This window comes from Bombyx mori, chromosome 26 (genome assembly GCF_030269925.1).
Source record: "Bombyx mori chromosome 26, ASM3026992v2".
NCBI classification, from domain to species: domain Eukaryota; kingdom Metazoa; phylum Arthropoda; class Insecta; order Lepidoptera; family Bombycidae; genus Bombyx; species Bombyx mori.
Window position 1 is genome coordinate 6,899,831 of NC_085132.1, and position 11,812 is coordinate 6,911,642.

Here is an 11,812-nt window from a genome sequence, read left to right on the forward strand (position 1 = left end):
AAACTACTATTTCTATGTATGAATTTTCAAATCCAGCAACGACATTCGGTAGAGAAGTTTTATTTTTTATTGCTTAGATGGTTCATACTTTAACGCCTATCATTAATAAGCATAAATATTTAAAAAAAACCTGTTACTAAGTTACATTATTACTTTGAATAAATATTGTAATTGTTTCAAATTATGTTGTTGGCGCCATCTACTTTATCAGACTGGATAATGAAAATGTGTATTTATATTAATGAAAAATAATTTATGGGAGTCAAGTAAGTTGACTGAAACATTTACTTTGAATAGTAAGCAAAATTCAATGAAATGTTTCGCATTAACTGCATTTGTTTGTATAAAGGAAGTTGTAGTTGCTATAACCCTCACAAAAAATGAATGACCGACTTTATTTTCCCTTACCTATTCACTAGGAAGCCTAAGAGGCTATTCCAGCTGAGCCCGGACGGCCACTAGCATGAGCAGTGCTTCGCAGAATCTAAAACCGCATCGGAATTTCGACTTACTGAGAAAATCGGCTGAGAAAGTCAATGAGGCGATGCGGAGGGGTACCCTTTTTTTTTTTTTTTAACGCTGGGGAATGCGTTTACGGATACCCTGTCCGGGGGGTAACGAAGCGGGTTATGTCGGACTCCGGCGCCTCCAGAGAGGAAGAGGGGGACGAGGAGGGCCAAGGTCCTCCACCTGATAATCCCTACGGGGGCTGAGCGGGAGCTTCACGCCCGCGCCGGCCATCCCGCCTTCTGCGCTGAGGTGCTGAAGAGGGATCCCACTCCCTTTCACGCTCCTCAGCCTCACGGAACGCCATAACATGCGGGCGACGACAGCCCGCAGGGAGAGGTTTCTCCCCAGCACCGCGACGAGATCTCGCCGCGAGTGCTCCCAACGCGGGCACGTTTCGAGCGCGTGGCGCGCGTCATCGTCCGGGTGCCCGCACTGGTGGCAGCCCGGATGTGGCTCTCTCCTGCAGACCTTCCACAGGTACCTCCCGAAACAGCTATGTCCCGAGAGGACCTGCGCAAGGTGAAAGGAGAGTACACCGTGACGCCGATCCGACCATGCCTCCAGCACGGGCACCAGGGCCTCGAGGGTGTGCCGGCGGGTGGCCGAAGTTTGGCCAAGTTCCTTCAGCAATCGCTCTCTCCACTTAGCGTATGCTACATGACGCGCTGCACGCTTCCACCGACCGATAGCCGACGGGCCGGGCGACCGTCCCCGACTCAAGGCCTGCGCCTTACGCCGATATACCGCAGCCAAGATTTCGGCCTCGAGGTCCCAGGGTAGGGATCCGGCGAGAGCGCAGACCACATCTTGAGAGATGGTGCGGTACCCCCTGATGACCCTCACCGCGAGCGCCCCGGAGGGGTACCCTAACCGGGAAAAAACGTCCGTAACGTAAGATATTTATTAGTAATGCACACAGTGTACGACTTAACTTTGTAATAACGTACAAAAAATAACATATTTTTTATCATTCATTGACCACGATCTCAGTGCGTTCGTTTGCGCAATATACTGACTCTTATGCAAACAACCGTGAATGAAGTGTGTACCACAATAAGTTCGCACGTTACCGAATGACCGTGGGTTGATGTGAAACCTCCAGTTTTATTTTCTTTATACCTCGAATAGAACTTAAAATTAATATTTTTATAATAAGGAACTTCGTTCCTATCCGGTGTCCCACGACACCACACATCTTTTTTTTCCATTCAATCTCTATGTTTAATGTACAATGTAAATCGTTACGTTCGTAGCTATAAATCCCTAAGTAGTAGTTAGGCGTTGAGATTAATTCAGAGCCTGTATTGAAGAAAGAGAGGACATCTAGAATAATTTATTAAAAAATAATCGGCATTCAGTTACAGTTGTTTTATACTCTTTATTTTTATACCAATATCAAAAGTCATGACGAAGGGTTCCTCACGAGACATAGTAACGTTTAAGTAGTCGTTCCATTTCTTAACTCAAATTCAACGTAGCAGTTGTCTGAAGGTGTCATAATCACATCCATTTTGAATTCAATCTTAGATATATCTGCAGTAACTTTGTATCGTCGTACTAAATGCGCCAGTATGATCTTCGTCGATATGAGGGCGTAGGTTTTACCTGTCAAAATATAAGTTTCAAAATTGAACTTTAATGGATTCATATTTCAAATATGCGAAATTATTATAACTTGAGGTCCCGCAGTAGTCGAAATTTTTATTTTTTATTTTTATTGCTTAGATGGGTGGACGAGCTCACAGCCCACCTGGTGTTAAGTGCTTACTGGAGCCCATAGACATCCACAACGTAAAATGCGCCACCCACCTTGAGATACAAGTTCTAAGGTCTCATGTATAGTTACAACGGCTGCCCCACCCTTCAAACCGAAACGCATTATTGCTTCACGGCAGAAATAGGCAGGGTGGTGGTACCCGCGCGGACTCACAAGAGGTCCTACCACCAGTAATTACGCAAATTATAATTTTCGACTATAATTAATTGGAATTGTAAGTTTGTACATTATTATGATTGTATTTTCGAAGACTATATACTTCTATAATCACAAATTTCGCCAAGACTACTTAGAATACTTACTATAGAAAAATATTAATAAAGAGAAACAATATTTAATATATTCTCAATTTGACCACAGACGTCAAGAACAAAAGTTTGACAATAAATAAATATTATGAATGCGTGTGTGCGTCAAATACATGGTAGTGTGTGTGTAATGTTTTCTTTATTGATTTAATGTATCTTTTATGCATTAATTTAAAAAAATATTAGCATTGTGCACTTCTTCTCTATATTCTCTATAAGTGTGGAAAATTTCATACTACTCCGTCCGCGCAATTTTCGTAAAAAGGGATACAAAGTTTTTGCTTCACGTATTAATATATAGATATTAATAACCGGTAAAAGTTATAGAGTTGATGGACCGAGAGGATGAATCTTGCGTTTTTGTTGAAAACCTTATAATATAATAGCGATGATACGTAACAACTGGAACTATTAGTTAGTATTAGTTCTAGAGATCGGAAGCTAACTGCTTGGTACGATGACGGAAATACTGGAGCCAAAGCAATTCTGTCGGAGAGCAATATATATTGTTTAAGGATTTTTTGACATCGAGGCGTGAAAGGCCATTTGATTTAAGCGATATTTTTGCAACTTTACAAGAGAGCCATTGAAAATTTAAAATTGGGAAAAAAATGTCATGACAAAAAAACTTCTTCAGATATTTGAATGGGGTAGACTTATCTGATCACTCGTCGACATCATAAATAACACTGAGATCCGTGTAAAGACCCGAGATATACCGGTCATTACTTGACCTAATTAATGATCTTAACAATCGCGATAAACACGGATGAGGCGTTCGACGGAACGGAAGCTCTAGTGATGAAAAAAATGGACCGAAAATCTTCTATCGGAGATAAATATGTTTTTTTTATAAATAATAACACCCTAAAACCATATAATGACCCGAAATGCATTGGTGATTCCTTGATCTAATTGGTCGATCTTAACAATCGCGGTAGAAATTGACAAGCCGTTTACATGTTTACCTAATTATTTGCTTACGGTATGCCTGGACGTTCAGTAAATACATTTCCAATAAAGCTTACCGATACAATTCCGTTTCCCGACGCTGAATCCTGCGAATGCATTAGGGTCGTCGGGCACACCTCCGGGCTCCAACCAGCGCTCTGGTCGGAACGTGTGCGCGTCAGGGCCCCACACTGGGTGGCGGTTCAGACCATAAATACCCAACACGCAGTTACTGTTGGCCGGTATCGTGTAGTTCTCTGAAGAAATAACATAATTGTGTGTGTTAGTGCATGTACTTATTCATGTTTCATTGTACGTGTATGAATTTATGACTAAATTAAAGTCGCTTATGTATTTGAAAGAACTTTGGATAAACAATTAAAATTTATTTTACACTTCATGCTTTTAACAATGTTTTTTTTTAATACAACTAGAATTTGGGGTAACAGGGGCTACAGCTGACAGAGGGTTTTAGTCGACATTTCCCGCCGATCGGGAAATTGCGAGCATTCGCAAATTCTGCCCAACTTGTGACATGGTGTCGAAGTGCTAATTATATCATATAGCAGGCACAGGAACTGAGAATCGATACGATGATACTCTCTAACAGTGGAAAACGTAAATGTTTTTATAATTTTTTATTTAGAATTAATGGAAGAGCAGACACATCCCGCTATCCACATTATACACCCTATGTAACGGGTTGTCGTCGTGGTACCGTGGAACCCGTTTATAATATTCCATAAATAGTTGAGTATTCTTTATTCTTTAAAATTAATAAATTTATGGATTATTGTATAATAGATCCAAGCGTATTCATTCTCATGTTGCTCTATGTTTTGGCAAAATTTTATGACCAGCCTCAGGTTGAGGTTTTATGCCTGACGTCAACCCTTCTTGGGAATGCTTTTGTTGACCTTGGGCCTAGTATTATTGACTTTGGTCAGGCTTTGACTCTTAGTCGCCTTCTACGACACACATGAGCTAAGTTTGGGTTAGGGGTATTCTTAGGCGCCCACCACACACAGCAATCAGTTTGGTAAGAGAGTATTAACTATGAATGTGGAAGAATATAGAGGAAGATGTAGACCTAAGAAGAAATGGATGGATTGCGTGAAAGACGATTTGCACAAGAGGGGAGTGAACGAAGAAATGAATGGTATATGATAGCGGAGTATGGAAGGAGAAAACATGTTGCGCCGACCCCCGGGGACTGGGAGAAGTGCAGGAGAACGATGATATAGTTCCAAAGTCCAAGCGTACTTAGTTTTATTTCATTTTCCGGCTTTCTCAAAACAACTGCAACGGTCGGATATAGTCTTAACGTTTCCTTCAGAACAGCTTCTGTATAAACTAATCTTGGATGTTGGTGTTTTTCTACATCAGTATCCGAAACTCCGCACACTGATGCAACTCTGCAATAAAATTAGATTTTAATCATATTTTTTTGTCGCACAGTAATGCTTAAGCTGATTTTTGTATGTGTCTAATAATAATATTTTTGATGAGATTAATTTATTTGGAGCAGAGTTCATCCATATTATCTGGAACCACTGCGTTCATCAACAGTGCGTTTCCAAAGATCTTTTTTGCCACGTACCATCCGGCTTTGGAATGAACTCCCCTCCACGGTGTTTTCCGAGCGCTATGACATGTCCTTCTTCAAACGAGGCTTGCAGAGAGTACTTTGATGATAGATGATACTCTACAAAACTTGCATAAGCCCCGTCATGACGTGTATGCAAGTCTAGTAGGCATTCGCTTACGCGGCCCGCACCAACTTGAAACCCAAGAAAGTCAAGTTATTCAATCTCGTTTTTACAGGATAGCCGTCGGAGCACCATGGTTCCTAAGGAACGTGGACCTCCATGATGACCTGGAGCTTGACTCAGTCAGTGAGTATCTACAGTTGGTATCATTGCGCCACCCTGAGAAGGCGGCACGACATGAGAACCCTCTTGTCGTGGCCGCTGGGAATTACATACCCGATCCTGTAGACCGAATGGTAAATAGTCGAAGTCATCCAATACAGGTCATTACGGATCATTCCGATTCATTAACGGTGCTTTTAGGTACCACAAGCAATGGTCACCGTCCGCCTCGAACTCGTCGCTTGCGACGAAGGGCTCGGCGAGCGAATTAACCCATACACACAGCCCACTGAGTCTCTTGCTGGATCTTCTCAGTGGGTCGCGTTTCCGATCCGGTGGTAGATTCTGCAAAGCGCTGCTCTTGCTAGGGCCAGTGTTAGCAACACTCCGTTTTGAGTCCCGTGAGCTCACCTTCATGTTAGGGCGAAGTTGAAATAGCCTCTTAAGGCTATCAGCATAGGCAGGCAAAAAAAGACAGCCAGCCAGCTTAATTGACTTCAATAATAAGCTTCTGTACAATGTACTGAGCAAGATGGAATTAAAAAATATTCAAATACCTTCGTTATTCGAGACTAAAAAATTCTACAAATTGTTTTCATAAATACAAACTATAAACTCACTCCTGGTAAACTTTATCCTGGATCTCAGGGTACGAGCCCAATACCATCACGACAACCAACGTGAGCTGTGACGATGTATCAGATCCAGCAAGTATAAGTGTATCGACTTCATCCCTGATCTCTTCGTCCGTTAAGGCATCGCCATCCGAGTCTTTCAAGAGCAGGTCTAACATTGTTTTGAATTTTCTTTCTGTAACGTTTGATGAAATTATAACTCGAAGAGAACCGCCCAACCGAAACTGAAAGAGCAGTGCAGCCCCAAAGTTTACGATCACACGAATACGATCGACTACCGAACAGATTTGCGCATTGCATACTTCCTAGACGGCAGACTTGTCAAGGTTATAAGCCTTTTTTTTATTGCTTAGATTTTATTTTTTAATTTTTTTTTTATTGCCCTAACCTATTTTAACCTATTTTAGATGTGTGGACGAGGTTATAGATAGGACCTGGCGTTAAGTGGTTACTGGAGTCCATAGACATCTAAAACGTAAATACGCCACCCACCTTGAGATATAAGTTGTAAGGTCTCAGTATAGTTACAATAGCTATCCCACCCTTCAGACCGAAACGCATTACTGCTTCACGGCAAAAATAGGCGGGGTGGTGGTACCTACCTGTGAGGACTCACAGAGGCCCTGCCACCAATAAAAAAAATATCATATCAATAATATATCACTGATATATAGGTTTTTGTCATTTGCGTTTGACTAAAATATAAATTTGAAAAACAAGAAATAAATTCAATGGCAGATTTAGATGAAATTTTATCTAACACTGATTTAGTTTGTTGAAAATTTGTTCTTTATTATCTTTGAGGCATTTGTTTGACACGAATGCACCAGACGTCTCGTTTAGACGATAACCAATATGATGTTTCAAATTTTTGAGCAGATGATCATTAAATGAGTTATTTGATGATGATGATCATTAAATGAGTTATTTAATTATGATGATCATTAAATGAGTTATTTAATTATGATGATCATTAAATGAGTTATTTAATTATGATGATCATTAAATGAGTTATTTAATTATGATGATCATTAAATGAGTTATTTAATGATGATGATCATTAAATAATTAGCACAAGTATAAAATTGAACTCGACGTTGAAATAAATAATTAACAGTTTCTAGGTTACGTACCAGTGGCATAGCCATTTTCGTTAGATCGTTCTTTATTCAAAGCTTCCCGTTTATTTTTTATGATCTGAAAATTGCACACAAGATCTAATTAAATAAAAGAAAACATAAATAGTACTAACAATCAATTTATTGAATTTACAAAATCGCTAAATGTAGTTACTCTCTATTAAAAAAAAAAATTAAATAAAATAAATAAAATATATAAATAAAATAAGCTCGCTAGACGGACGAAAGATGCGCGAGCAAAGTGAAGACGATCACAAAAATATAGATAAGTAGCTACATTTCTAATAAGCAAAAGTTTTCAGTATTTGAATTATTTAAAAAAAGAGATTGGTTATTAAATAAACTGGTTTTAATACTAATTCTGGTTTTTAATACAGAAGTTAATTTCACTTTTATAAAATGTCCCAAAAGTATGAAAAAATAAAGAAGATCTAATTTTTTATCCTTCTATAGAAAACTGGAATGGATGATACTCAATGGCTACAGAGCGAAGTGAGACTTCTGCGATTGTACTGTCTAAGTGAAAGTGAGTGCGGGACACGAAAGAGAACGAGAGCTCCAATAATTCTTTCGCAGACATCTGAAGATGTATACGACATGGATGCATTTTCCATATTTGGATTGCCAAGCTAAGGAAATGTTTCAGCGTTGGTCTCTCGCACTCACAGTCCTACTGCTTCCAATACGCATCTGATGAGCTCCTCCGGATCCTTCAAATATTTTGTCATCTTTTGTCTGGTGAAAATATGTGAAAGTCCATGCGAACGCTACGCTAAATGTGATGATGCCCTCACCTTTTTCGACGCCGTTAGTATTGTCTCGATCACTTCTTCCTCTTTTTTCTTTAAAGCGCTCAGTTTGTAAAAGAACGGATAGTGCAATAGAGGGTTCTGGAACCTACGTGTCAGCAGAGCCAATATTACATCAACAGCATGAATATACTTCTTGTTGAAATCAGAATCTTCCTCTTCTATGCCGAATGCCGTTGCTGTATTGGAAAATTCATAGAATGAAATAGATATCTAATGTTTTGTGCTACCGAATATAGAATCTAAAAGCAAATTCACGCAAAAGTCTAAACTGCGATTTTGTCAATGATGTTCAACATACATGGCTTGAGTGAATACGTTTGCAATAAGCCCACACTTTCTCGGTACCGATTACGACTAGGATCTTGTAATACGGCACTGGCATCATCACCCTTTTCACAAGATACCTGGCTATTGTGTTCATTTTACATCTCGCAAGGAACACAACGTTGGGCTATGCCGTCTAGTGTTATTATTAGATATACATAGTTGTTTGCATATTAATTTATGACCCAAATATTGTAAATAGATTTACGAGGTAACATCATGACTATCGATTAAACTGATCATCGTTTACTGTCGGAGACCAAGACCCACTTTGGAGTCAAAGCGACAGCGCAGTAGTTGTAGTACATAATCAACAGTGGCAGCTAACACCTATTTGTTCGACAATAAAAATCTTTCAAACGTTGCTACTCACATAATAATGTATTTAAAGCCATTTCTCTGAAAACTGTGTCGATAAGCACCGGGCCGCTCTTCATTTCGATTTCGATGGCAGAAATCAGATTTCTCGATTTACGGTTGAATACAGCTGTATAGATGTTTAACATTTGCTGACTGAACGCTGGGTTCAATAGTTTGCGGTGACGCTTCCATGTCTCTCCTGAAATTTATCATAGCATGAATACTGACTTATACACAATGCCCCTGCAAGTCAGTATGGACTGTGTAGATCGTCGTGGCCTAAAGGATAAGACGTCCGGTGCATTCGTTTGTAACGATGCACCGGTGTTCGAATCCCGCAGGCGGGTACCAATTTTTCTAATGAAATAAGTACTTAACAAATGTTCACGATTGACTTCCACGCTGAAAGAATAACATCGTGTAATAAAAATCAAATCCGCAAAATTATATTTTGCGTAATCACTGGTGGTAGATACCTCTTGTGAGTCCGCGCGGGTAGGTACCACTACCCTACCTATTTCTGCCGTGAAGCAGTGATTCGTTTCGGTTTGAAGGTTGGGGTAGCCGTTGTAACCATATTGAGACCTTAGAACTTATATCTCAATGTGGGTGGCGCATTTACGTTGTAGATATCTATGAGTTTCAAACCACTTAACATCAGATGGGCTGTGAGATCGTCCACCCATTTAAGCAATAAAAAAAACGTTACAATTGAAATTTCGACCTTTCGTCTTGGTGTGGGTGGGCGCATATACGTGGTGATGCCTAGAAGTATCGATGACCACCAACCAACCAACAAGGAAGATCTTTTCTTTTCAAAGATCTTTTTTGCCATGTACCTTCCGGCTTTGGTATGAACTCCCCTCCACGGTGTTTTCCGAGCGCTATGACGTGTCCTTCTTCAAACGAGGCTTGCGGAGAGTACTTAATGGTAGGCAGCGGCTTGGCTCTGCCCCTGGCATTGCTGACGTCCATGAGCGACGGTGACCACTTACCATCAGGTGGGCCGTATGCTCGTCTGCCCACAAAGACAATAAAAAATAAATAAATAAAAACACTCGATGCTCACTATTTTTAGAGAATTTTCAAAATCAAACTCACCTGATGACGTGATGAGACCATCCCCCAACCAGTTGCTCGCGAACTGATAGACAAAATGTTTCTGAAGTGTGCCGTTGGCTACTGTCAAATTGTCTTCTGGGTCTGTTATAACTGTAATCAACATGTAAAGTAATTTGATTGAATACTTCTTAGTATATTTTTTTGTGGTTTTATAATTTACGGAAAACTTAATCATTAATGCGCAGACTTGTTCATGACCCACCGTTGTTGGTTATTTTTTAAATACTTTCATTACCTTCGAGGGCAAACAAGCCGGTAGCGAATGGTTAATGTTGCACATGAACCTCGAGAATGCAAATAACACAGTTAAGCATTTGGCAAATCCCAAATACTCCCTTTACCTGCCTTAAACTATTTATATTAATAAATTCTATTTAGAAATACTATTTATTCCAAAGTTATTCCAAATTAATATTTTCTTCAATTTTCACTGATCATAACTAAAATTACTTTAGCGGCTTAATCTTAAATTTATTACTAATACATTCATTATTAATGGTTACATTTATATTCGTCTTAATTGATAAAAAAATCTACATACTATAGTAATTTGAGAGTCCTAATTTTAGAATCGCGACACCGCCCTTCTTGTTTGTCTCTTCACATGCATATTTCACAGTTTGCAGTAATCCTGAAAAGTATGAATAAACATATAGAGAAAGCTCAATTTTGTTCATTTTGTATATATAGGTATAGATAGTAAAATAGAAAATTCTCAATGTATAAAATAGTACTAATGAATTACGAGACTTAATCGCCTAGAGCTGCTGTAATCAACTTGGGTCATCAACTTGTATTACAGTGCTTATTATGTTTTGAAGCTAGCCTTCGAAGCCAAAATGCGCACGGTGTGAAAATGAGTGATCAGTGGTGCTTAGGGACATCCAACATTGCCCCGGCATTGCCCAGCGTCTATCTGATAATGTTTTAAATGTTTTGCCTTAAACGCTCAACACACAAAATTTTTTTGGTGAACGGTTATCACAATAATATTTAATAATATATATTAACGTGTAATTTTATTTCATTAATGTAATTTATTAACATTAAGTAATATTTAATATACATATAATAATTATATGATCACATAGACGGTAAAATATTCGAAATAAATTTAAATAAAGAGAATAACAGCGAGCTCAAACCGTAAAAGTAGTTATTTCTGTCTAATAGTTCTAGCATTGCTAAAACTGATGAGCGTCGGGGAATACTATATTATTACATGTAATAAACAAAAATTAAACCTTCCGACGAAACTTAATGACGAAAAACGAATTGAATGAAAAACCTACTTTTACCGCCCCCGATAATCATGTGGGTATGTCCAATAACAGGCAGATAATTATCACACAAAGGAACATTACTGTGACGCTCAGCGATGGAATAGAATAGCAACAAGACACAAACAACAACTACGATAATTGGTATAAACATCTTGATATCTAAGAGCTGAGAAATGAAACTGTGCTTAAGTACCGAAGTGTCTGTCTTATATCACGTTGCAATAAGGCAGATCTAGTAAGTTTTTTTTGTTTTGTTTAGAATATCTTAACTTAATCTGGCCTTTAACAAATCTATATATATAATAATGAATTGCTGTTCGTTAGTCTCGCTAAAACTCGAGAACGGCTGGACCGATTTGGCTAATTTTGGTCCTGAATTATTTGTGGAGGTCCAGAGAAGGTCTAAAAAGTTGCTAAATATGAAAATGCTCGGAATTAAATAAAAATAATAATTTTGTTTTCCCTTTGATGCGTTTATTTTATACAAAAGTTTAGGCCTTTTATTTATCGATAGAGGCACTACGAAGTCTGCCGGGTCAGCTAGTAATGAAATAAATATATGTGTGGCGAGCCGTTACGTGATGTCAAGGGGGCAAGACGCAATTTCGGAACAGTTTATTCAATTTTACACCCACCTATCCAACCTATCCAGCGCTGGTAAGCTAAGGCGCTATTCTACCCATCTGCCCACAACAATGATGCTGAACGACGTGATGTAAT

General features: G+C 38.9%; 1 protein-coding gene across 1 annotated transcript; it reads right to left on the reverse strand.

Annotated features, from left to right (window-relative positions):
* Positions 1 to 1,863: 1,863 nt before the first annotated feature.
* On the reverse strand, positions 1,864 to 11,315 carry LOC101741697 (cytochrome P450 4c21). The gene is made up of 10 exons (XM_038020564.2): positions 11,102 to 11,315; positions 10,351 to 10,440; positions 9,789 to 9,899; positions 8,701 to 8,886; positions 7,986 to 8,179; positions 7,186 to 7,249; positions 6,038 to 6,227; positions 4,810 to 4,961; positions 3,624 to 3,803; positions 1,864 to 2,115 (listed from the first exon to the last, which is right to left on the reverse strand). The coding sequence occupies exons 1-10, from the start codon at positions 11,241 to 11,243 to the stop codon at positions 1,949 to 1,951; spliced, it is 1,476 nt and encodes a 491-aa protein (XP_037876492.1). The 5' UTR covers positions 11,244 to 11,315; the 3' UTR covers positions 1,864 to 1,948.
* Between the last annotated feature and the right edge of the window lie 497 nt (positions 11,316 to 11,812).

Excerpts from the sequence above, each read along its gene's own strand:
- LOC101741697 (XM_038020564.2), bottom strand. The coding sequence starts at position 11,243 with ATGTTTATACCAATTATCGTAGTTGTTGTTTGTGTCTTGTTGCTATTC. Across the intron at positions 9,900-10,350 it reads AGGACTCTCAAATTACTATA|TTATAACAGACCCAGAAGAC; the intron begins GTATGTAGATTT and ends TGTTGATTACAG. Across the intron at positions 2,116-3,623 it reads CGGGAAACGGAATTGTATCG|GTAAAACCTACGCCCTCATA; the intron begins GTAAGCTTTATT and ends ATATTTTGACAG.